Source organism: Cornus florida, unplaced genomic scaffold (genome assembly GCF_030987335.1).
Source record: "Cornus florida cultivar Cherokee Brave unplaced genomic scaffold, ASM3098733v1 CherokeeBrave_3.0.0_Hap2_Chr07, whole genome shotgun sequence".
Lineage (NCBI taxonomy): Eukaryota > Viridiplantae > Streptophyta > Magnoliopsida > Cornales > Cornaceae > Cornus > Cornus florida.
Genome location: NW_026775577.1, coordinates 3,429,096 through 3,452,493, shown reverse-complemented (window position 1 = coordinate 3,452,493; position 23,398 = coordinate 3,429,096). Strand labels below are relative to the sequence as shown.

The 23,398-nt window shown below is 36.5% G+C and overlaps 3 protein-coding genes across 3 annotated transcripts; 2 read left to right on the top strand and 1 right to left on the bottom strand.

Annotated features, from left to right (window-relative positions):
- The first annotated feature begins 306 nt into the window (after positions 1-306).
- LOC132267415 (bidirectional sugar transporter SWEET4-like) lies at positions 307-3,269 on the top strand. Its single transcript, XM_059768578.1, has 6 exons — positions 307-349; positions 1,148-1,184; positions 1,301-1,514; positions 1,844-2,005; positions 2,132-2,251; positions 2,550-3,269. The coding sequence occupies exons 1-6, from the start codon at positions 307-309 to the stop codon at positions 2,679-2,681; spliced, it is 708 nt and encodes a 235-aa protein (XP_059624561.1). The 3' UTR covers positions 2,682-3,269.
- Positions 3,270-7,806: 4,537 nt separating this feature from the next.
- On the top strand, positions 7,807-11,139 carry LOC132315781 (photosystem I assembly factor PSA3, chloroplastic). Its single transcript, XM_059814183.1, has 3 exons — positions 7,807-8,590; positions 9,346-9,510; positions 10,625-11,139. The coding sequence occupies exons 1-3, from the start codon at positions 8,231-8,233 to the stop codon at positions 10,943-10,945; spliced, it is 846 nt and encodes a 281-aa protein (XP_059670166.1). The 5' UTR covers positions 7,807-8,230; the 3' UTR covers positions 10,946-11,139.
- Positions 11,140-11,734: 595 nt separating this feature from the next.
- LOC132315780 (protein NUCLEAR FUSION DEFECTIVE 6, mitochondrial-like) lies at positions 11,735-14,911 on the bottom strand. The gene is made up of 3 exons (XM_059814182.1): positions 14,669-14,911; positions 14,261-14,379; positions 11,735-11,990 (listed from the first exon to the last, which is right to left on the bottom strand). Exons 1-3 carry the CDS (start codon positions 14,842-14,844, stop codon positions 11,971-11,973), a joined length of 315 nt encoding a protein of 104 aa, XP_059670165.1. The 5' UTR covers positions 14,845-14,911; the 3' UTR covers positions 11,735-11,970.
- Positions 14,912-23,398: the final 8,487 nt, after the last annotated feature.

Below are 23,398 nucleotides of genomic sequence, written 5' to 3'. Positions count from 1 at the left end.
ATTTTATGCCTAAGTCATTATATTTAACGCTAGGATATTATTTACCACTTTCCAATTCCAATTTGCAAGTACTTTTTTACGGTCTAGATAGCTTTCCAAACTCCAAATTGATTTTAACAAAACAAAAAAAAAAACAACTCCAAATTGTAGTTTGAGTATGTCTCATTAGCTCTTTATTTCCAACTGGAACTCGTACGTATTTTGAGTTTGTCTATTTAACTCGCTTCATCCCCACATGATAGCTCACACTTTCACCACCCTCTCTCTCTCTAAGATTCTCTCTCGTAACTTGCTTTCGTTGCAAAGATGGTGAACGTAGAAGGAATTCGTACGGCCGTCGGCATCATCGGTACGTACCAACTTCAAACCTCCTTTTCTCTTCAATTCTCTTTAATTGAATACATATATATATATATATAGTTGTTTGAGGTTTATATGGCTAATCATGAACGTAGATTTGTGGTTTATATATATATGGTTTGTAATTTGTGTTAAAGAGAGACTGCATGCTGTTCGTTTTTCTGGAAAGTTACATGAAAATTTGTAGTTTCTGATTCAGTGTCTAAGTTTTCTTCTACGAGAACTAAATTATGTTTTGAGTTCTTTTATCTGATTGATATATTCGTTTTGTAGTGTTTTTTTATATCAATCTCATCAATCTTGTGTGTGTACGTGTATATATATATATTACATGCATGAACTCGAACTCTTATGATGATTTTGATTTGTTTCTGAATGCAGTTTGGTTACCGAGAAAAGGCAATGTTATAGAAAATCAGAAATTATCAATTGTGTTTTAACTTTGGCTAATAATCTATTGTTATTTATTATAATATAATTAATTAATAAATTAATTATTGTTTAACATTTTTTTTCCTTCCCTAATGGTAAAGCAAACACGCGTTTGTTTAACATGTTTTCGTATAATGTAAAGTAAAATAAATAATTTCCCATTAGTTTTATTGAATCTGCGTATGCATGAAAAATGGTCTGATTATTACTTGTTTCTGATGGGAGTACTAGTTTGATGTAAGCTAAGCATATTATATATATATCTATTCTATGTTTATTACTTCATCGAAACTAGCTAAGTTGTGTGAAGTTTATTTTCAATGCAGTAACTAAATAATGCCTTGTTTTTCTGCAGGGAATGTCATATCTTTCGGTCTGTTTGCGGCACCAATGTAAGTAAACTCTCTTTCTCTCTCGATCTACACACACACACACACACATACATATGTTTAATTTTATGATTTATGGGGCGGGTGACTAACCTAAACGAATGAATGGGGATTTGCAGACCAACATTTTTGAGGATCCACAGGAAAAAATCAGTAGAGGAGTACAGTGCACTACCGTATGTTGCGACAGTGATGAATTGCCTATTTTGGATATTTTATGGAATACCAGTTGTTCATCCAGACAGCACTCTTGTGGTCACCATCAACAGCATTGGCCTTGCATTGGAACTCTTATATCTTTCCATATTCTTATATCGTGGAGAAGGAAAAAGGGTACCTACTTAATTCAATTTAGCAAATATATATTATGTGCCTGTTTTTACACACAGTATAGTATATATATATATATATATATATAACCACATTAATTAAGAGTCTAGTTAACCAACGGGCTAGCGTAGCGCCTCTTACTTTTCAAAAGAAGGTTAGGAGTTTAAGTTTCAGAACAAACATGTGTATGTGAATACCAACTAAAAATATAATAATAATAATAATAATAATAATAATAATAATAATAATCTAGTTAAATACAGTAGTAATTAAATAGCTATATATCAACTTTTAATTTGTCTGTATGTCTATGTCTATGTCTATTATTTCAGAGGGTTGTACTTTGGTTGTTGGCGGCTGAGTTGGCATTCATTGCAGCTGTGGTTGTGGCAACCCTTCTGGGCTTTCACACTCATCCTAAGAGATCCCTGTTTGTGGGAATCTTCTGTGTCATCTTCGGAGTGCTAATGTACGCTTCCCCTCTCTCAGTCATGGTAAGTATCGATTTTTTAAATATATATATATATATATACACAGATATAGATATATATTGATCCTAGCTATATATCCTCTATTAATATTATTATTAATTTTTGCTTTCATTAATTTTGAACATCCAGAGAAAAGTTATCAAGACGAAGAGCGTGGAATTTATGCCACTTTGGCTCTCGGTGGCTGGCTTCTTGAACGGAGCTATCTGGCTCGTCTATGCCCTCCTCAAGTTTGACCTCTTCATCCTTGTACGTTCTAATAATCATTCATTCTCCGCAAACTCACTGTTGTCATTATTTTTGCAGCTAGCTAGCTAGAGTGTATATATATATATATATATATATATATATATATATATATATATATATTCTGAATATGCATGGTACAATATTACTAGCTAGTTTAATTAACATTAATACATGTTGTTACATTATATATGGATTGATGACCACCTTAATTATGTTATGGTATTTATTCACCTACTAACTAACTACATTATTTTGTTGTCTTCTATTATATATATATATATATATATATATATTACAGATTTCAAATGGTCTTGGAGCACTATCCGGTGCTGTGCAGCTCATACTATATGCCTATTACCGCAAGGGACCAAAGAAAGGCAATGACGTGAAGCCGTCTGAGGTGCAGCTCCCAAATGCATCACTTGTTTAGCTAGACATCAAAACAAAAAAAAAAAAAATTGAGTTGTGTAAATAATTTTACAGTCCAGGATTTACTTTTTTAGGGATAGATCGAATAACATTAGTTGCCTTGGTTTTTGTTAGCTTCTTAATTGCAGCAGTAAATTTGTGACTGCATTCAAATATATGGTTGATTATTGATTTCATTGTTACTTACAGTTTCTTTGTGATGGGATAGCATCAGTTATTATTACAATTGTTATTATTATGACAAGTAATGCTCACATATATGATATACATATGCACGAGTTTTTTTTTTTTTTTTTTTTTAATTAGGGACTTGAAGTAGATGACATACAAATATTAGTGATTGTTCTTATGCATTGATGGAGTGCTAGAAATAGTCTGATCTTTTCTTTTTCTTTTTTCTTTTTTCTCTTGGCACTTTGTTTTAGAAGATAGAGAGTTACTACACGAGTCTTTGGATCAAATGGTATCAATTTTTCTTGCCAAATAAAAAAAATTAAGGGTTCAATCAAGTCTGTGTTTGAGTTTGGATATGTATGTTACAGATACAACTATTGGTGGTTGTTCCTATGCATTGATTGTGTGTTAGAAATAGAATGATTTTTTTCTCTTTCCAAAGTGGAAGAGTTACCACTTTACTCTTTGACTCAAATAGCATCAATTTTTTTCTTACCAAATACTGTACAAAATTAAGGGGTTCAATCAAGTCTATCTCTTAGGGGCAATAATTGATGTGTATGTGTGTGTGATTTTGGATATGTTAGAGAGGTACAACTATTGGTGACGGTCCTAATGCATATATTGATTGAGTGTTAGAAATAGACTCAAGTTTTCTATTTCCGGCAAGGTATGAAATTGAAATTTTGGAATCATAATTGGTGGAATTAGAAAAAATTTTGATTCAATTTTATAAGTTATTTTTCTCCAATTTCACAAATTTCAATTTCAAATCTCTAATTCTATACAAACTGAACACAATCTAAGAAAAAAAACTTTCTTTTGTGTGTATAGTAGGTTCAGTTACCAACGGGCTAGTGGCCTAGCTAGCGGTATCAAACCCTTACTTCTCAAAGAAAGATCGTGGATTCAAGCCTCAAAAAAAGCAATGGGTACAATAAAATTATCAAATATGACAGGATTCTAACATTAATAAGTTCTTTCATATTGGGAGTATTATGGTTAAGTCACTCCAAAACTTAACTACGATAAAGCTAATTCGGGTGGCCGGAAGGTCATGTACAAAATTTGAAAAGTTTTACCGGAGTGATTGAGGACATACCTAATGAGAGAGGTCATTGTGTTTAACCATTCATCTAATGTTGATAAAATTAATTTATCTCCAAATTGCCGATAAGATGGCGGATTTAATTTTGTAATAGTATAAACCAACAATGTGATCGGCTCGTGGTTGATTTTCTATTGAGAAAGAGAAAGAAATCGTGTTGTGTGAGGCCGATAAAGTAACAATGCGACGCCGGAAAAGGAAGAAACATGGTTCAATGCATGGTTATAGAAGCCTGAAAAGGCTCTGAAGAAACTGGCTATAAACTCGCAACATCTGGCTAAACCAACTATAAATATACACATATTTGAAAGAAAAGGAACAGATTGAAATGAAGAATTAAGAAAAATATCATTATCTCAGTGTCAGAGATTTAACGTTATTCACTATTCATATCCAAAAAAAAAAAAAAAATCGAATGTGTCTGTATGAATTAACATATTTTACGAACCGATTATCAGTAACCTTATGCCCACCTCAAATCTCATTGCCTGTGCAGCTTCGGTGCAATCTCACCGGATTCTCTCACCATTTACAAGTCATGGTAGTAGCCTATACGTGTTATATTGTTTGTATATTGAAAGAAAAGAATCAAGAGGGAACCCTCAGGAAAGGGGCTTGGACCCCAAATGTCTTTTTAAATAACCCAAAAACTCTTTTTACGGGCAAAGATTGGCTCCATGACCACCTTCTTTATGGCTTCTCACAAGCGCGGATTCAGAAATTATCAATGGTGTAAGCTAATAATTTTTTGGGTGGGCTAATACTACTAATATATATATAATTTTATTATTATTTTTAAATTGGGCTAAAATTGTCTCTAGCAAAATATATATTTTGGGCCACCCTAAATCCGTCCTTTCTTCTTTAAATGGAAATCGTCGTAGGTTGAATTTTTCCCATAAAATGAATGATTCTCACCTTGATGCTGAATCATTCAGCTGTCTCATCACATTACATATTTAAGTGAAATTATAAAAATAGGTAGATGAGAAATAACCTAATGAACTGAAACATCTTAATAACTAGAGGAAAAGAAAGCAAAAGCAATTTAGAAAACATATAATTCCATCCCTCGTTGTACTCTCTTTGAGTCAACCCAACAAAAAGAGACCGAAGCATTAGTGATGCATTAACCTAGTGTGTATGCTATAAATACAAAGTGCTTTATACCAATTTAGTAGATTTTGTTTTTTAGTGGTAAAGCATAGAAACATTTTTTTTTTGTCCAAACTTCTTTTCACCCCTATGAAGAAGATAGAGAGATTATATCACTGAGTCAAATACATTTTTAAGTACTTTATACCAATATATTTTATTAAACTCATCTATTCCGCTGCGGAGTTCAAGATAGTTTCGAATGTCTTATTTAAACAAATAGGGTAAAATACAGCCATAATTCCTGAGGTTTGGCAAAAAAATAGTGAGAAGAAATTTATCTATTTTTTGAATAAAGACATTCCCTGAAGGTTAAAAAATAGACAAAGACATCCCTTTATATGAGAAATTGACCAAATTATCCTTTGACCGTTTAAGAGACTTTTTTAACTTTTAAATTTAATAAATTGGACAAATTTACCGTCATGAACAATTTATGCATGAAAAAAAAAGTAAAAAAAGAAAAAATTTTATATTGTTCACTTTTTTTTTTTTTTGTTATTTACTTTATAAATGTCCCAACTTTTTAAAAATGTAGACGTCTAAAATAAATTTTTGATCCAATACATATATTTCAAATAAATTATATTTTGTTATTACTTCTTTTCTTTTTATTTTTTTATTTTTAAATTAAGATGCTTAATTCTTTCATCTAAAAAAATTAAATCAATCTATTTTCCTTAAAAATAAAAAATATGGTACCAGTATAACTCTATGTATCTTAAATTATATATCAAATATTATGCATTTCCCAACATAAAAGGGAAAAAATAATAATAATAAAACAAAGGGAAAAAAAAAAAAAAAAAAAAAGCATGCAAAAAGTTATATTGGTACCTATTTTCTATTATGTTGGGAAATGCATAATATTTGATATATACTTTAAGATGCATAAAATTATAATGGTATTATATTTTTTATTTTTAAGGAAAAGAGATTGGTTTAATTTTTTTAGATGAAAGAATTAAGTATCTTAATTTAAAAATAAAAAAGAAAAAGAAAAAAAGTAATAACAAAATATAATTTATTTGAAATATATGTATTGAATCAAAAAATCATTTTAGATGTCTACATTTTTAAGAAGTTGGGACATGTATAAAAAAAAAAAAAAAAAAAAAAAAAAAAAAAAAAAAGAAGTTTTTATTTTTATTTTTTTGTTATGCATAAATTATTCATGAGGGTAGATTGGTCCAATTTATTAAATTGTAAGGTTAAAAAAGTCTCATAAAAGGTCAAAAGATAATTTGGTCAATTTTTCATGTAAAGGGATGCCTTTGTCTATTTTTGAACCTTCAGGGGATGTCTTTATCCAAAAAAAAAAGTAAATTTTCTCTAAATGTTATTTTACCAAATCTCAGTGGGTGTGGCTGTACTTTACCCAAACAAATATAAACAACAATATCAAAATTCGTGATAATTTGTTTAAAAAACTTTTTAAATATAACAAAATGTTTAACTATTATAACCATATATATATATATATATATATATATATATAACTTAAATGATTACATATCCAAGAAAATTATGAAAAATATTAAGATGATAAAAAAAAAAAAAAAACAAATTATAAAATATCTACTTATATATATTTAAAACTAAATAAAACAAGTTGTAAAAAAAAAAATTTATTCTCATTTTTAAATTCGCTTCTAACACAATTTAAATGAACTATAGTACGAAATTGGACAAGTCCCATCAAAGCGAGCAAATTGACATCCTTACATTTACTTAACACCATTTGCAAATTTAGCAGACTCTCTAAAAATAAATAAAATTTAATTGTGAAATAAGGAAATGATCTTTTCAGAGAATCCAAACACATTATTAAATGGACCAAAGGAGAAAAATGAAGAATGATTATTTCTTATGACTTATGAAAAGGACCATACTTGGTCCAAATGATCCAATCTGGATACGTGACCTAATCACGTTACGACACGTGGCTGAAATTAATATAAAATTAAAGTGGATATTACCTATTAATTTTCGGGTATAACCCGTTCCTACTCTCCATCCCCAATTTTCAGAACTCTCCACATCAAACTCATCGTTTTTTTGGCTTGTTGCATCTTCAATCCCCAAAACAAGTACCACCCAATCACAAAGTTGGCCTGCAAACACAAAATTCAGCCACCTATGGCAATCAACACCCAAATTCAAACTCCAACAACCAAATCAAGCAACCAAACAGCAGCCCCGAACCACCAATTCACAACCCCAATCATCAATTCAGAGCACCGTGACTGCAACTCCTTAGCCTCCATTTTCTTTCCCCAAAGCCTGAGATTCGTAGAGCTCGAGCTCGAGCTCGCCGTCGGCCACAGTTCGAGGAGGAAAAAGACGACGCCAGTTCGAGGAGCATCCATGTAACTATCTGCCATACTTGATTCATCGCCGGACTGAACTTCGCCGGCAACTCGCCGTCACGCGCACACGCGCCCCTTCTTCTCAGGTCTTCGTCAACCTCTCCGTTCTCTGCGCCGTGAAGGCGTCGACTGTTCTCTCTTATCTTGCCGTTAACCTGCCGGGATTTCCGGATTCGACCGTGGCTCTGCCTCTCTGTCGAGTCAACTGAACAGCCACCAATCCACCACCACTCGATCTATCCTCTTCATGCTCTTCTTAGACCACCTCGGCGACACCGAACTACACCGCCGGCTTCAACCCTGGTTACTTCTTCGCCAACCGCCCCCAAACGAGAATCGGATCTGAGGCAGCCGAAGGTGGAGCACTTGAGAGAAGGAAGGAGGAAAGATTGACGACGAAATGGGTTTCATGAAATAGAAACGGGTTATACCGGAAATTGATGGATAATATCCACTTTAATTTTATATTAATTTCCGCCACGTGCCGTGATGTGATTGGGCCACTTACCCAGGTTGGATGAACTTCATCCAACTCAGGTTGGACCCAAGTATTGTCCTTACGAAAATGCTTATTGGACTTGGGTTTGGTTACACACACAGCAGAAATAAGCTTGGAACACACAATAACACTCCTCCTTCCCCATATAATACCTGACACACAGTGTCACACACACACTAACACACAGTATATATGAGAGAGTGGTCAGTATTAAACCATTCTAATTTCTACCACCCAACCAAACCATGGTGGTTGTGACTTCCACTACCACTTTATCTTCTCTCCAAGCTCAGACCTCTCCTTCTCTGCTCTATCTTCGCCATCGTTACAGAAACCCTAAAAGACCCAATACCTCCAAAGTATCAAACTCTAATGGGGTCTTATCCATTAGAGCTTACATGGAGAATGAGAACTCAATTTCTGGTTTTGCCAACAAGGTCATCGGTGCACTGCCCCTTGTTGGCCTGGTGGCCAGAATTCTGAGCGATGAAGGCGGTGTCGGCACCGACACCGTCGATTTCGCAGAGTTCCGGCGGAGGGTGGGGAAGAAATGCAACATCACCGACTCGAGAGCTTTCATTGAATTTCGAGATAGGCGAGGCAGGGTAATATATAGTATTTCCCAATTTGACAATTTACCATTTTTTAAAAATTTTTTTTTTAATTTTTTACAACTTTTGTTTTAATTTTTCAATCTATAGTTAACATTTGGGTTTGTTGCATTATTTGGGGTATGGTTCTGCCTTCTTTGGTTATGCTTTGATGTGATTAAATTTCAAAACTAATGGTGAATCATATATATATACACACACATGCGTGATTTTATTATTATTATGATTTTTCTGTAAAAGTAATATATGCATAAATGTTGATATATATGTATATGCATAAAAGTTGGGTTTTGCTCTGAATTGCATTGTATTTTTAGTTTTTGTTTATATCACTGTTAAATAGTTTCTTGATCATTGGTTCCAAGTTTTTTACATTGTTTGGGGGATTAGTTCTGCCTTCTTTTGTCTTTTCTTTTTTGGAAGTTAGTTCTGCCCTCTTTGTTTATGCTTTGAATTGTCATGTAGTTATTATTTTTTGTTTGTCAATATATGTTTAATTTTTCAAATTGTTACCTTTTGAATTTGTTACATTATTTGGAGTATTAGTTCGTCCTTCTTTGGTTAAGCTTTGATGTGAATCATACGTGTTTTGTGTGTGTATAGCATAATTGTTGAGTTTGGCTTTGAAATGCATTGTATTTATTATTTTTGTTTATTTCACTGGTATAGTTTCATGATCATTATTTGTTCTATTGTGAAGAGGCATTTGATGTTCGAATTAAGTTGTGTTTGAATTTGTTAATGGGTAGTCAGGGGATCCATTGTATGTGCTACTGTGCTGTTGGTTAGCGGCGGTTGGTGCTGGTCTGCTGAAAACTGAGGAAATTTTGGAAGGGGTGGCGAGGCTTCGGCTTTCAAATGATATCGAGTTTGAAGAGGAGAATTTTATTTCTATGATGAATGAAGCAAAAGAGGTTGGTTAATCTCACATTAAACATTTCCTGTTTTGTTTAGTAGTATATGTGATTTGTCGAAGCTTTTAAGAATTGGAATTTGCAGATCCTTTGATCCATGTATTGTGTTGCATTAGGGACTTATAACTAGTTTCAATTGTCTTCAATTAACTACAAGAAGAATTTTCAGAACCCCTTGAAATGTCCTAACAGAGTCTGAGTTGCTAATTCTTTCTTTTTTGACAATGACGGTGTCGGGCCTCTTAGAGCACCCCATAATTCACCACCGGGCACACACAGTACCCCCATCTCACATGTACAGGGCAATTACAGGGAAAATTCCCTAGGAGTAGCCCCAAGGGTATTCGAACAAGGCACTGTGGATTATAACTAGTTGTATTTAGAACCATTACTTCTATACATTGGACTTATAATGCTAAAAAAAAAGGTTGTCCAACTTAATTTAGGAAGATATTTAGGATGTTTAGCATCCGATCCTAATTGCCTTTAAACCCGATGTCACTTGGAAGCCCTCTGAATACCAGCTGAGCAATTGGTTATTGATATTTCTGGATTCGTTCTGGCTATTGATTTCATTTGTCTCATACCATTTGTGTATGAAGAACTCCCAATTTATTTTCGAATTTGGATAATCTCCAATACTCTCTCTCCAAGTCTACATCAAACGATAAAAAGCACATGTCATGTTATCACTTGTGCAACTGCTCACTATGTTATGATTTCATTTAGAATTTAATCCAAACAAAGACAGTGATGTGGTGTTTTTCTAACCATTAGACATAAGGCTTGGAGATGTTTGAAGACTCTAAATGCAAACTACCTTACCCAAAAAAACTCCGGTATGCAAACTATATAGATAACATATATGAAGTTCAACAACATTGATACCTATTGGAAAAGGGTGAGAAAATACACCTCTTCTTTTTCAGTAAATCTTTTGCTTCCCATCTTCCTTAAGAAAGGATGTGTAGTTTTTGTTAGTGATCAATAGCATAACAATGAAAGACAATGCGTGTTTCATAATGTCTCATTTGTATTTTGGATCTTTGCTTTCTGAAATTGCAACTTTATCTTTAACCTACTCAAATATTATGTTCTTGATGTTCACCAACAGAAGCGGGCAAAGCTGAGGGTTCCTACACCTGCCGTCCCATTGGAGATTAGAGCCGAGAAAGCTCTTGAAGCTATTTATGTGTGTTGCTTTGGGAGGGACCCTGTAGAAGAAGAAGATGAGAGATTACTACGTGTCATGCTTAACGCCGTTTTTCCCTCAGTTGGTCAATCAAAGATAGATAAGATGGTCGGAGACAAGGCAAAGAAAGTAGCTGAAGGTAGTGAAGAAGGCAACGTTCCAGAGCCAAAGCCCTTATCAAAAGAAGCCGTGCAGATGCAAATGAAGGACCTTCAGTTTCTCAGACAAAACAGTGAGACTTAACAACTTGTTGCCTTTTTCGCGACTCTCTTCGGAAATTTTATGAAGCTGTGGTAAACCAGAGGAGTATCTTGTACCGTGTGATGTATAATTTTGGAACAAATGCTTGAAGCACATAAGAAGTTGATACTTTGTTGGAATACAGAACTTTCTTGCTTTACTAATAAGTAGCGGTTGTGATTGATAATTTTACAGTACTTTCAAACTGATTTTCCAAAAGAACATTGTTTTCCCAATTTATCATTCAATCAGAGAGAGAAGGCCAATGATTCTGACTTTTTAACTCCTAATAGTGCTTCTCTACTTTGTGTGCATTTTCCCCTTATTTATTTTTCCTGCTGACAAGTAACAATGAAGATGTTGGATATAAAAATGAAATTATGTCATGACACAAGCTTAATTCATCCAGTGTCACAAGAATGTCAATAACCATCAATTATGAATCAAATTCATGCCACATAACGATCTTAATCGAACGCAGGAGGAAGAAAAACTAATCTAAAAACTAATCAGAAAGAGCACTGAATACACCATAAACACAAGGATGCTAAGACATTCCTGGAGCTGTATCGTTATAGAACGATAATGACTTGTTTCCGTGTGGGTTTCTATTCAACCACTTTCCTGCAATTAGAAAAATCTTATAAAATGTGCTTTTCCCAAGTTCTCTCCATCATATGAGAAAATTGTGGATATCTTTATGGCACAATCAGTAACAACTATATGGATCATATTTGTTAAAGGTTAAGAGCTTAAATAGAAGTGCTGAAGGGGACAATAGGTCGAATAATGTAAACCAAACAAATAAACCAATTCTATTCTCTTTCAAGAGTAAGATCAAACAAACTGGTGAAACATTGTATTATAGGAGCACGCAGAGAACAATCATGAAGAACAATTCCTTAGAAATACTATGTATCCTTTCTCTATGAAGTTACAAATGATTTATTCTAAAGGACAAAAAGAGGTAGCTTCTGAAGGTACTCTTGCCAGCATCTCAGGATATGCCGAAGACTTGAAAGGCCCTGTTATAGTGGAGTCGCAAATCCTGTGACCAAACAAGAAACAAAACCACATCATGTTGTTTAAACATCTTGTGAAAGCCCTTAGATTTTTATAGATGAACAAAGGCATCACCAAGAGACAACCCATCATCAGGACATGTGCTAATGAAATTGAAACAAATCCCATGTCTTGAATTTTTTTCAAATATTTTCTATTCATGTCTTGGAAAAATTTCCAAGTATTTTTGATCTCTACACGTAAAATCATAATTATTGATACAGCCTTTTCCACGTAGAAAAGCAATCTTTTGTTACAGTAGAAGCAGAAGTGATGTGGATTATTCAAGAATCGAAGTCGATTTGCTTTATAAAAAGAAGATATCAATTAACTTCTATGAAATGGTTCCACGGGATTCAGCCAATTGTCTCAGAAATGTGTTTAGCGATCCGTGGCTATGATGTTACCTGATTCATTTGTGAAAATTTTCTATACACAGTAATAGCAGTAACTCTACAATTAAAGGTCTCGTGCATATAAAGAACCCCCGAACCTGAGGTATCTTCCATTAAAAATTGAGCACGTGTGACTCCACCATATAAATATTGTAGTGCTACTAACAACACAACTTTTAGGGTCTAAAATAAAATAGAAACAGAGACTGCCACGTTGATTTCCCCCCTCTCCTAATTCTGTTGACAGTATAAGGTGGATACCAAGCAAAGATGACATCTTCTCTACTACCTCAGCTTGGGATAGTTAAAGGCCAAAGACTCGGAGAGTTCCATGGGTTCACTAAGCTTGGTCTTCTTTATCAAAGGTCTCAACGAGCATCCCCTTCTCCCTCACATGACAAAGACATGCTAATTGACTCAACTCATGGTCATGAGGTCCTATCCTTCCCAGACTCTAAATAATTCCTAAAGCTCTCTTTCCATATGTAAGATATGGAAGAAACTTCCCTTCAATACCGCTATGAAAAATCTCTCTTGTATCAAACCTTGCCTAATCACAGTCTTCAAAAGCCCGTTTCTTTTTAATCTGCAGAAAAGGGGCCAGACATTTCTACCAGGATGAAATCTGAAGGCTGGGTTCATATCTCAGAAAATTATATCCAAGCTGACAGTGCCACAGCCAATGTCGTTGAAGGCTGACAGTGTCATGGCCCAAGGCTGCTAATGTGCAGCCAATTTCAATGTGCTGTTCTTCTTCTACTTCCTTTTCCCCTTTTTATCCCAAATTCAGTTCACACACACACACTCTAATGGAAAATATCGAGAAAAGTTACAAATGGAAAATGCTCAAGAAAGGCTTCCCCAAGGAATTTTTAGCATTTTCCATTACTAGTCCTAGTTTTTTTTTATAAGTTTTTTTATGTGATTAAACTCCTTTACTATTCCTATTTCCTCCCAAGATCCAAACAATGCCCAAAAATAGTATGCCACACACCAGTGGACACTACTTGTACCTACTAACATAAATTAGGAATAATCAGAGAAGGAATAATTCCAGCATAAGTCATTTAAAGAATGCATATTTCAACAAGAACACCAATTAAACATTATGCATGACCTTCATTACAGAATGTCGAATTTTGTATATCTCTGTTTCTTCTCGTCATATGGTTACTCAAAAGCTTATTTATCATGCCGCAATCAGTTCATATGAAAATCATAAGAGCTATCATGCAGCATGGTGGGACAAGTTATGCATCAGACAAATACTAGTGCATCTCAACAGTCTTATATCATTGCCAAGTGGCAATGTCATCATAGGCTACTTGGCAATGTCATAATAGACTATTAATTGAGTAAAGGAAGCACAACAATTTAAATGGATTGAAGAGGTGAGTAAAAGGTCGATCAGCTTTTACTCTCTGGTGTTACTTTCTTATGCCTGAATGTTAAAATTTGGATTGTGTTTAGCTTCTTTTCTCAACTCTTCAGACTTTAAAACATAAACTGCTTAGGCCTGTGCTAAGCTATTTGCTACCTTTCCTGTCTTTATGTTTCTATTCCAATTGCCACTCTCTAAAAAAACATTGCCTTAAATTCTATCTGGAGACTCTTGGAATGATCACCATGAAAGCCAAAGCAAAGTCTACATTATTAAACACATTCAAAGTTTCACTATTTTTCAACACAGAGAAACCATCTAATATATGCAAAACCACACTTTCTAGAAGCATATGGCAAAAAAAGAAACAGAAGAGGTATTTACAAAAATATATGTATTTACAAAATGCATATGAGAATCAAATTTAACCATTGGACACGATAAGAAGAAAAACAAAACACTATAGTTTCAAGAAATTACCTTCAGAGAGAGTACCCCATTGGCCAACCTTTGAAGACAACATGGACGTTAGCAAGGCAGAAGCAGTGGCTGAGTGCAGAGGCATCAAAGACTCAGCACAACCCAATTCCACTGGAAGCCTTCATTCAACATTTACACACTCACATTAACCTTAACTTCAATAATGAATAATCACACTGATGCCAAAACTTAAAACTTTCAAAACCCATTTCACACAAACAACACACAGAGAAACACCTAATCACATACCCAAACTATGAACAAAAACACCCAATTCAAATCTCAAAGCAGATATAAAGCATACTAATTCAATAATGCTCTAGAAATACTAGAAGATCATAAGCAATGAATGGGTACTAATAAACACATCAACTAAACATATATATATGTGTCTGTATAGATATGAACCTGGAGAAGAAGAACGAATGATTTTGACCAGAGAGGCGAGAGGAAGGAGTAGGTTTGGTGGGTGCGAGCCCGCTGAGATTAAATGGAGTTGATTGAGCTCTTTGGCTACGACTTAGCAATGCCCTAACCGTCTCTGTTGACCTCTGAAGTAATCGTCTTCCAGAATTGGACGCCATTTTTTCTGGTTGAGGTCTTACACTTGAAATGAAACCCTCTCTCTGGATTCGAAAAACCAGAACAATCTAAAACCCTATTGTTTTGTGCGACTGTTAAAGTGATGATGATCATTTGGGCCTGAGGCCCAGTAGTCTGTCCTTGTTTCTATCCAATAGGCCCAGATATCTTAGTTCTGGGCTAGGCTGTTGTCTTATTAGGCCCAATATTGCGGCCCACTCTTATTTTCTTCTAAAGTAAATTACAAAAACATCCCTAGACTACACAAATTCTTGATTCTTAGATCTTATTTTGTATTTGATATTTTTTGCTTTCGTGCGTATTTCTTTATTCACACACCCTCTGTCATTTTATCTTTAATACTCCATATGAATTCAATTAAACCGACTTCACTTTCAAAAAAAAAAAAATTCCAAAAATACTTTAGTAAGCCCTTCATCTCAATAATAATAAATATAAATAAATAAACTTCTGGTTTCTGAAGCTTTGTAAGACATAATGGAAATAACTGGCCACACAATTTTAAGTAAAGAGCTGCTTATAGATGGGGTGACAATAATTGACACATCACACCACAAAGCTATCACGAATCACCAAACATTAAAAAAAAAAAAAATTCCAAAAATACTTTAGTAAGCCCTTCATCTCAATAATAACAAATATAAATAAATAAACTTCTGGCTTCTGAAGCTTTGTAAGACATAATGGAAATAACTGGCCACACAATTTTAAGTAAAGAGCTGCTTATAGATGGGGTGACAATAATTGACACATCACACCACAAAGCTATCACGAATCACCAAACATTATATACTATACTTAACACGACAAGCTAACACGAGCCCATTACAATAATACTAAGTGTATAAATGACAAAGCTTATCGGCCAAGCTAGGTTCATAAACCGGTCCGTAGTCTATATAGCCATAAGGAGGTGTTTCTTTGAGACCTGGTGAGAAGAAGAATAGCTATGAAAGACAACAGTAGCTTAATTGCCTTTAGTGTGACATTTTGACCTGGTTTACTTGTGTTATATTATTAATTATTATGGTGATGTTTGATTTTGTCATTGGCTGCATATATTTGAGAACCTATCTAGCTATGTAGTATGGATACGGCCATAGATATGTTGACATGTTAAATTTTTAAAATATTGGATACGAGTACGACTTAAATTTTTTTATGTATATACATGTATTGAGCAATAGTATTAAAAAACTTTAATTTAATTCTAATTTTTAGACTAAGGATTGTAATGACTTTTATATCATATATACAACCATTTCACTATTTTATCATAATAGCTTTTTTAATTTAAATGAGCAAATCTCATTTAATACTTCGCTTGTCATCATATGTAGGCCTATTGTTTATTTCTCACTTTGATTGATTTAAGCAAATTAATTACAAATGCGTCAACAATTATCGTTAAGAGAAAAAATGCTCCTCCAATCTCTTATTAGGAAGAAATAACAAAATATCCCTCTTAAAATCATATAATCAAGTCACACTGAAGGTACAAGATTTCGGTTCTTCTCCTTCTCTCTCTCTCTCTAGCATTCTCCCTTCACTTTCTACCTGTCATGGTCTATTTATAGGCCATCACCCTTATTGCTGCTAACCAATTACATTGGGCCTATATTCGAAAGCTCTCTTCCTTCTGGGCTTGGTCTTCCAATGGGCTTGACCTTCCTCGGTGGATCCCTTAGGTTTGGCCATTCCAGGGCGCTTTGTCATGGATCCTACTTCAATCATTCGACCCGATCTCACTCCCGCGAACCATATCCGGCCCATGCCACTTGCCGCATCCTCAACTGCCCCGATAATTACCCCTTTTTGATTAGGGGGTAATTATTAGTGGCTGCTAATGATGACCTGACGGCTCGAGGAGATCGTGTGGGAGAATGGATGGATAGATCCAGGGGTCGGCGCTTCGAAATTCAAAAAGACAACTCATTGCTTTCCTGACTCCTCGGCCCTTGGGCTCTTCTCGTCTTTATAAGCTCCATTGATTCTCCATCGATCCTCTTTACCGTCTCCATCTCACCTTTTGCTGTTTGAATCCTCTCCGGCGATCTCTTGCGAAAGATCTTCCTTCCAGTGGCTTTGTAATACTTTCTGCCGTTTGCACTCTCTAAGGTTAGTTTCATTTGCATTTTTCTTTTGGAAGACTTCTTTCTCCTCCCCGGAATCCTCATCCACTCTCACCACGACAGTAGATCTAGACGTCCTTCGCATGAAACTTCACCTTCCTGACGATGTAGAAATTAGAAACTGCCCCCGAGAAGTAAATATTAGAACCGGTGCTGGCCTTCTTCCCGGCGAGGCCCTGTTTTCACTCCTCCACCTCAATCTCCTTAGATTTCCTTTACATCCTTTCTTTTGCTATGTTTTTAACAAGCTAAATCTTTCCCCTTTACAAGCAAACCCCAATTTCCTTAGGATTTTATCCGTTATGCTACTCCTGATTCGTGACAGAGGTCTGGATCTGGACCTCGTAGATCTTCTCCTCTATTACAAGGTCAGCAAGATCAGAACTGACGAACCGTTTTACCACTTTTTCCCCATTGAGAAGAGGTCCATCTGCACAGATAAGATCAAATCCGAGAAGGGTTGGAGGAAAAACATTATTGGGGTTAGGGGAGCCTGGTTCTCTCCAACTGCGGAGGATTTCCCTATCCCGAGCGCTTTTGGAGAGTGCTCTGTCTCTTTTTACAAGAAATATAAAAACCATAAGAGCGACTGTCCTTACGAGATTTGCATTCCTCATTTTTGTACTTTCTTGTGCTATTCCTTAGGCATTCCTTGTGATGATTTGAGTTACAGTGTGTGCAGGGATAGGGATAACTACTTGAAGCGGTACGTTCTGACTAACGTTCCCTCCTGCTCGGACCTTCTCACCTCAGACAATCTCTTTGATATTTCAGTCCTCGGCAGGACAATGAGCTAACTCCAGATCCTTTCCTTCGGCAGGAAGAAAACTGCCCCTAGGCCTGCTATCACCCATGCATCAAATTCTTCACCGGCTTCAGCATCTTTCTCCGCTACCCTTTCTGATACCACTCCTTCCACCGATCCATCTGTAATACCCCTACTTTAAAAAGGGATAAAATTGGAATTTAAATGTTATTTTATGTGCATTTTTATTTTATTTATTAATTTTATGAATAAATGCTTATGTGGCAAATTGTTTATTTGTGTGTATTAATTGATTTATTTGTTAATTATTTATTTGCGTTTATTATTTTGGTTTAATTGCCTTAGTTGAATTATTTAACATTATTTGCATTAATTGACTTAATTGGATAATTTGATTTAATTGATTTATTATTGTTTTATTAAATGGAATTTAATTGTAGGTTTTTGTTTATGGGCCGAGTGAGTTATATTAGGGTTTTATGTGAGCCTAGGGTTAGTTTGCCTATATATACTCATCTAAGGGGTTTGCCTAGGGTTTTAGAATACCATTACGACACAATAAGGTGGTGAGAAGTTTTGGAGCAGTTGGGAGGAAACAAAGAGATAAACAAAGGTGTCGCCGGAGAATTGAGACGGAAAAAAGCTAAAGGCAAGTTCTAACCTCATCTCTTTCCCTTTTACTTGTGTTCTTTGCATGCCTAAGTAGTTCCAGGAAATCGTTAAATGAAATTTAAAACTGACTCTGCATGTTTAGAACTCCTTATAACAGTATGTGCTGGAACTTGTTACGAACTATTTGTTTTGGATTTAACTGTGCAATTGTTCTTTTAAATTACTGTTAATTAATGGTAGAAGGGGTTAGATGGGTTTCCTCTGGGTGGTTTTGAACACAAACAAGGGTGTTAAAAGCTGTAACACAGAAGGACGGAAGTAGTGCAGGCAAATGGAAAAGAAGCAAACAAATAAAGGAGAGGGAGAACTGGAGGCAGCTCCAAAAGACCATGGAGCCGGCTCTACATGGTGTGGAGCCGGCTCTACCATGGTCTGGAGCCGGCTCAAGCATTGGTGGAGGCGGCTCCACCTTGTAGGAGCCTGCTCTCCTCGTGTGTTTCCAGTTTTGTGAGTTTTTGAGAGTTCTGGGGCTGGTTTTGTTATGGCGGAGGTGTTTAGGAGCTGTAAATAGGATTTCGGGTTGATGAGTGGGATTAATTTAGGTCTTTAGAGGGCTCATTAATTCGTATTCAATCAACCAGTAATGTTGTTTGGAACAATAAAGAAATTCTAAGCAAACTAGTAAACTATTTTGGGACTTAGGATCTAAACCACACAGCCTTAGTTGTAGCAGTTTATTTGGGAATGGAGTTAGGCTCTGTTCAGATTTCTGTGATGGATTATAGGCATGTAGGACTACAGAATGAATTACATACCTGTAAGGGATGGAAGGTGTGCATTTACATTGAGTGTATTGTTCACACTTGGACAATGGTGGAGTAGTATAGGATAAGTATGCAAGTTTGTAAAACAAATCTATCATGTTTATTTGGATTCATTTAAGGTTTATATATATTTAATATGTATTAAAAACTATGGTACTGGTTGAGGTAGGGCTAAATAAGTTTGCTAATTAACAAGCTTTTGTCATGCATAATGTGAAGCAATTCATATTTACAATTTATTGAGTGACCATGGACTTGTTGGATATACTATAGAGTGGATAATTACATTTATTATTTGTATGGTCAACTGTGAATGTTGGATTACTGCAGGATAGGTTATATAGCTGATAATTGCATTTATTACCTGTGTTGTCAATTTAATTGGATGTCAGACTAGAATTAATTGAAGCATTATATATATATATTTTCTGTCAATTAACGGGATGAATGCTGGATTTGAACTTGATGATTTAGTAAACTTTGTCTCGTTGGTAGATGGATGGATTCTGGATTGTTAGTGGATAAACTGTTTAAATTCTGTATTATCAACTATATGGATTATGTGGACTTTCTTTGATGAACTGCTCAAAATGTTGCATCATTACGGATCATTTGCATGGTATACACCGGTATAGGACAGTGGGATACGGAGGGACGAATTAGATCAAAACGCTAATTCCAACCCATTCATACATACGGAATGGATTAACTAAAACAGTTAAATCCTACATGGTTTCGTGTCCTGTCAACTAAAACAGTTGAACGACATACTGGATGGTTGTTTATATTTCTGTATTAGGAAGGATAGGGTTTTAACTAAAACGTTTAAAATCCTGATTAAATGTGGTGTCTTGAGCGACGAACAGTTGAGCGGCACTACATTGGTTTGGATGAGAATTTATATATATATAAATTATGGTACCGCAATCTGAGTTTGAGTCTCACAGTCGACGGTTAGGGTGCGTATATGCAGTAGGATGCGTAGCTAGCTATGTTGGTTGAGGTATACCCTGTTAGGCTTAGGTAGTCATGCCCACTCAGGTGCGTATTGCATGTTACCTTCTATTCAGGTTGAGACCCCCTCCATAGTCTAGTGAGAGTCCTGTAGTGTGAATATACTTATGTAAGGACTATTAGCTATTGTTGAACTGCTTAGGATGTATATGCGTATCGAGTATCTACTTAGATTGTAGTTAGGATAGAACTTGTTCGTGGGCCTGACCCACTATTATTTTTCTGGTAACGGACGATTCCAAGTCTTAGATCTTGTTCATGCTGAGCAGAGACGACTACTCATTCTACCGACGATGTAGGAGGTTCTTCATGGTTTAGCAGTGGACTTCTTTTTAGTTGTTCGCTTTCTAGTATTGGCTTTTGATTAGGGGTCCACCAGATGGATTCCCGAGTTGTATTATAAATGGAGAAGTTGGATGTAACAAACTAGTTCTTATTTATAAGATTTATTCTGAAGTTTTCAATAAAGGATTTTCATTTAGTTTCTTTCCAGCGAATTTTATTTACTCATGTTTATCTTAATTATATTCTGTGTTCGATTATTACTAATTTGTTTGATATCCTCGGGTAGTCGGGCGTGGGCTTGGCCAACCCGCATCCAGAAATCCGGGGGTATTACACCATCCGTGACGGCTGCTGACCCGGTCGCTAACACGGCGACTGCCAGTCCGAACGTTACCCCTTCTGTCAACAATCCTCCTGGTTCTACTAGTGCTTCCGCACGGGAAAAGGCCAGAGGAAAAATGCATCAACTTGACAGTGCCCTCAGCATAGATGACGTTCCCTTGTCGCAGAGGGTTAGGCCCTCTGGGCCGAACGTGATATCCCTGGCGAGACCTCCTTAAGTTAGGCCCCCCACCCCTTCTGGGCATGCCTCCGCTTCAGGAACGGCGCCATGGAGCCCTCGCTTCATTCGAACAGACGGATCGTCTGTGAAACCGACCGAGACCATGTTCAAAGATGGTTAGACCGCAATGGCTTACTACAGGAGTATGTGGACTCCCAAGGACATCGAGGTAGCCAAAGGTCTGTCTCAGAGGGAGGTGTTCAGCCGATTCCCCTTGTCCGCCATGGAGGTAACTTCTACCCCTTAGTCAATAAATCTTTACATACTCTTGACACTTATTTTCTTCTAACCATCTGCTCGGCTTAACCAATTGTCCTGTATATCTCTACAGACCTTGTACGGGATGATGGCTATGCAGAAACAAGTTGAGCATGTGAATGCCAAGGTCCGCGCGCTTTCTGACAGCCTTAGCGCAGCGAACAAGGAGAACGATAATTTAGCTGCTCAGAAGACCGGGTTGATGGTTCAACTTGGTAAAACTGAAAAAGAGAGGGATTCGCTGAGGAAGGAGACTGACTCTCTTCAGGATGAGAGGAATGCTCTGCAGCTTGAAAAGAGCGTCTGGCAGACCGAGCGGGAATCCCTTAGGGCCGAGAAGGAAGAACTGCTACGCCTTCTGAATGATGAGCAATCCGCTCGGATGGTCTTTGAGAAAAGGGCCTTGGACGAGCGCAACGCTTTACTTGATACCATCAGCAGGGTAAATGGTGGTATACTGGCTCTGCATGCTTGGTTCTCTAGAGTTGGAGCCCTCAGATATGCTCAGGGGTTTCGAGAGGGTTACGCCGATCGCATCCCTGATGAGGGTCAGATTGGATCTACCCCTGATGATGTTGATAAGGACCTGGATATTGATCCTCCTGGTGTTTATACCGATCCAGACTCCACCGCTGCCGAGGGCATATTTGATGAATGTCAGGAGATTGCGTCTTCTCGGATCACTCCTACTCCTCCTGCCGCTCTGACTTTGGACATTCTTCCTCTGTCCACTCTGACTCCATCTGCCGTTACTGCTGAAGATAACCCTCAGCAGAATGATTCTTCCAACGCTGTTGAGGGTAGGACTCAACAGAACAATTCTGTCATTCACCTCGACTCTCCACCTCGTGAGGATGGCGACACCACCAACAATGAGGAGGTAGCCCAACATCATCAAGAGGCCGACGAAGCAAACGCCTCTTAGTTAGAACTTTTTTTTTTTTTTTTTAATGTACTGACTTTGGTATATTTGCCATCTTTAAACCTCATTTTTTGTAACCCTCTGAACCTTATTAATGAGATGGCCGACTTCTGATTAAACTTTTTGTATCAACTTCCTTTCTTTTTTTTTTTTTTTTTTTTTTTTTTTTTTGGGCAAGTGTTTGGCGTTCGGCTCATTGTGCCAACTGCCGCTTACTTTGCTCAGGCACCTGGCGTTCGGCTAGAATGCCACTTGCCACTTGGCCCTCTAATTTTCTTTAGCAAGTGTTTGGCGTTCGGCTCATAGTGCCAGCTGCCACTTACTTTGCATAGGTGCCTGGCGCTCGGCTGGAATGCCTCTTGCCACTTGGCCCTCTATTTTTCTTAGCAAGTGTTTGGCGTTCGGCTCATAGTGCCAGCTGCCACTTTTTTGCTTAGGTGTCTGGCGCTTGGCTAAAATGCAAGTGTTTGGCGTTCGGCTCATAGTGCCAGCTCCCACTTATTTGCTTAGGTGCCTAGCGCTTGGCTAGAATGCCACTTGCCACTTGACCTTTTATTTTTCTTAGCAAGTGTTTGGCGTTCGGCTCATAGTGCCAGCTCCCACTTATTTGCTTAGGTGCCTGGCGCTTGGCTAGAATGCCACTTGCCACTTGGCCTTTTACTTTTCTTAGCAAGTGTTTGACGTTCGGCTCATAGTGCCAGCTGCCACTTATTCGCTTAAGATTTTAAAGAGGAGTGCAATCCTTATAAATCTCAGAAACTTATACATTCAACTGCTTTCAATTTAAAATAAACAAAATTCAGTACTGAATCTCAACTTTTTATTAATAATACCTCTTTAGAGAAGTAGCATTCCAAGGCTTGTTAACCAGCCTTCCGGCTATGGTTTCTAAGGTATATGCGCCTTTCCCTATGGCCTCTGCAATTCTGTATGGGCCTTCCCATGGTGGCATCATCTTTTTGACTATCCCTACCTTCTTTTTCAGAACCAGGTCACCTGGCCTAAAGTCTCTGTGCTTTACTTTCCTATTATAACTGTTCGCAAGCGTCTGCTGGTAAGATGCGAGCCTTACCGCTGCTGCGTCTCTTTTTTCTTCCAGCAAATCGAGGTTAAACCTTAGCATACTGTCATTATACTCACGGTTCCATGCCAAGCTTCGA

What these genes read in the sequence shown, in the direction of transcription:
- LOC132267415 (XM_059768578.1), top strand. Translation starts at nt 307, where the DNA reads ATGGTGAACGTAGAAGGAATTCGTACGGCCGTCGGCATCATCG. An exon ending in TACGGCCGTCGGCATCATCG is followed by an intron (nt 350 to 1,147) that starts GTACGTACCAAC and finishes GTTTTTCTGCAG; the next exon opens with GGAATGTCATATCTTTCGGT. An exon ending in CTTCCCCTCTCTCAGTCATG is followed by an intron (nt 2,006 to 2,131) that starts GTAAGTATCGAT and finishes TTGAACATCCAG; the next exon opens with AGAAAAGTTATCAAGACGAA.
- LOC132315781 (XM_059814183.1), top strand. Translation starts at nt 8,231, where the DNA reads ATGGTGGTTGTGACTTCCACTACCACTTTATCTTCTCTCCAAGCTCAG. An exon ending in TTCGAGATAGGCGAGGCAGG is followed by an intron (nt 8,591 to 9,345) that starts GTAATATATAGT and finishes GTTAATGGGTAG; the next exon opens with TCAGGGGATCCATTGTATGT. An exon ending in TGATGAATGAAGCAAAAGAG is followed by an intron (nt 9,511 to 10,624) that starts GTTGGTTAATCT and finishes GTTCACCAACAG; the next exon opens with AAGCGGGCAAAGCTGAGGGT.
- LOC132315780 (XM_059814182.1), bottom strand. Translation starts at nt 14,844, where the DNA reads ATGGCGTCCAATTCTGGAAGACGATTACTTCAGAGGTCAACAGAGACG. An exon ending in CATTCGTTCTTCTTCTCCAG is followed by an intron (nt 14,380 to 14,668) that starts GTTCATATCTAT and finishes TGTTGAATGAAG; the next exon opens with GCTTCCAGTGGAATTGGGTT. An exon ending in ATGGGGTACTCTCTCTGAAG is followed by an intron (nt 11,991 to 14,260) that starts GTAATTTCTTGA and finishes GTTTGGTCACAG; the next exon opens with GATTTGCGACTCCACTATAA.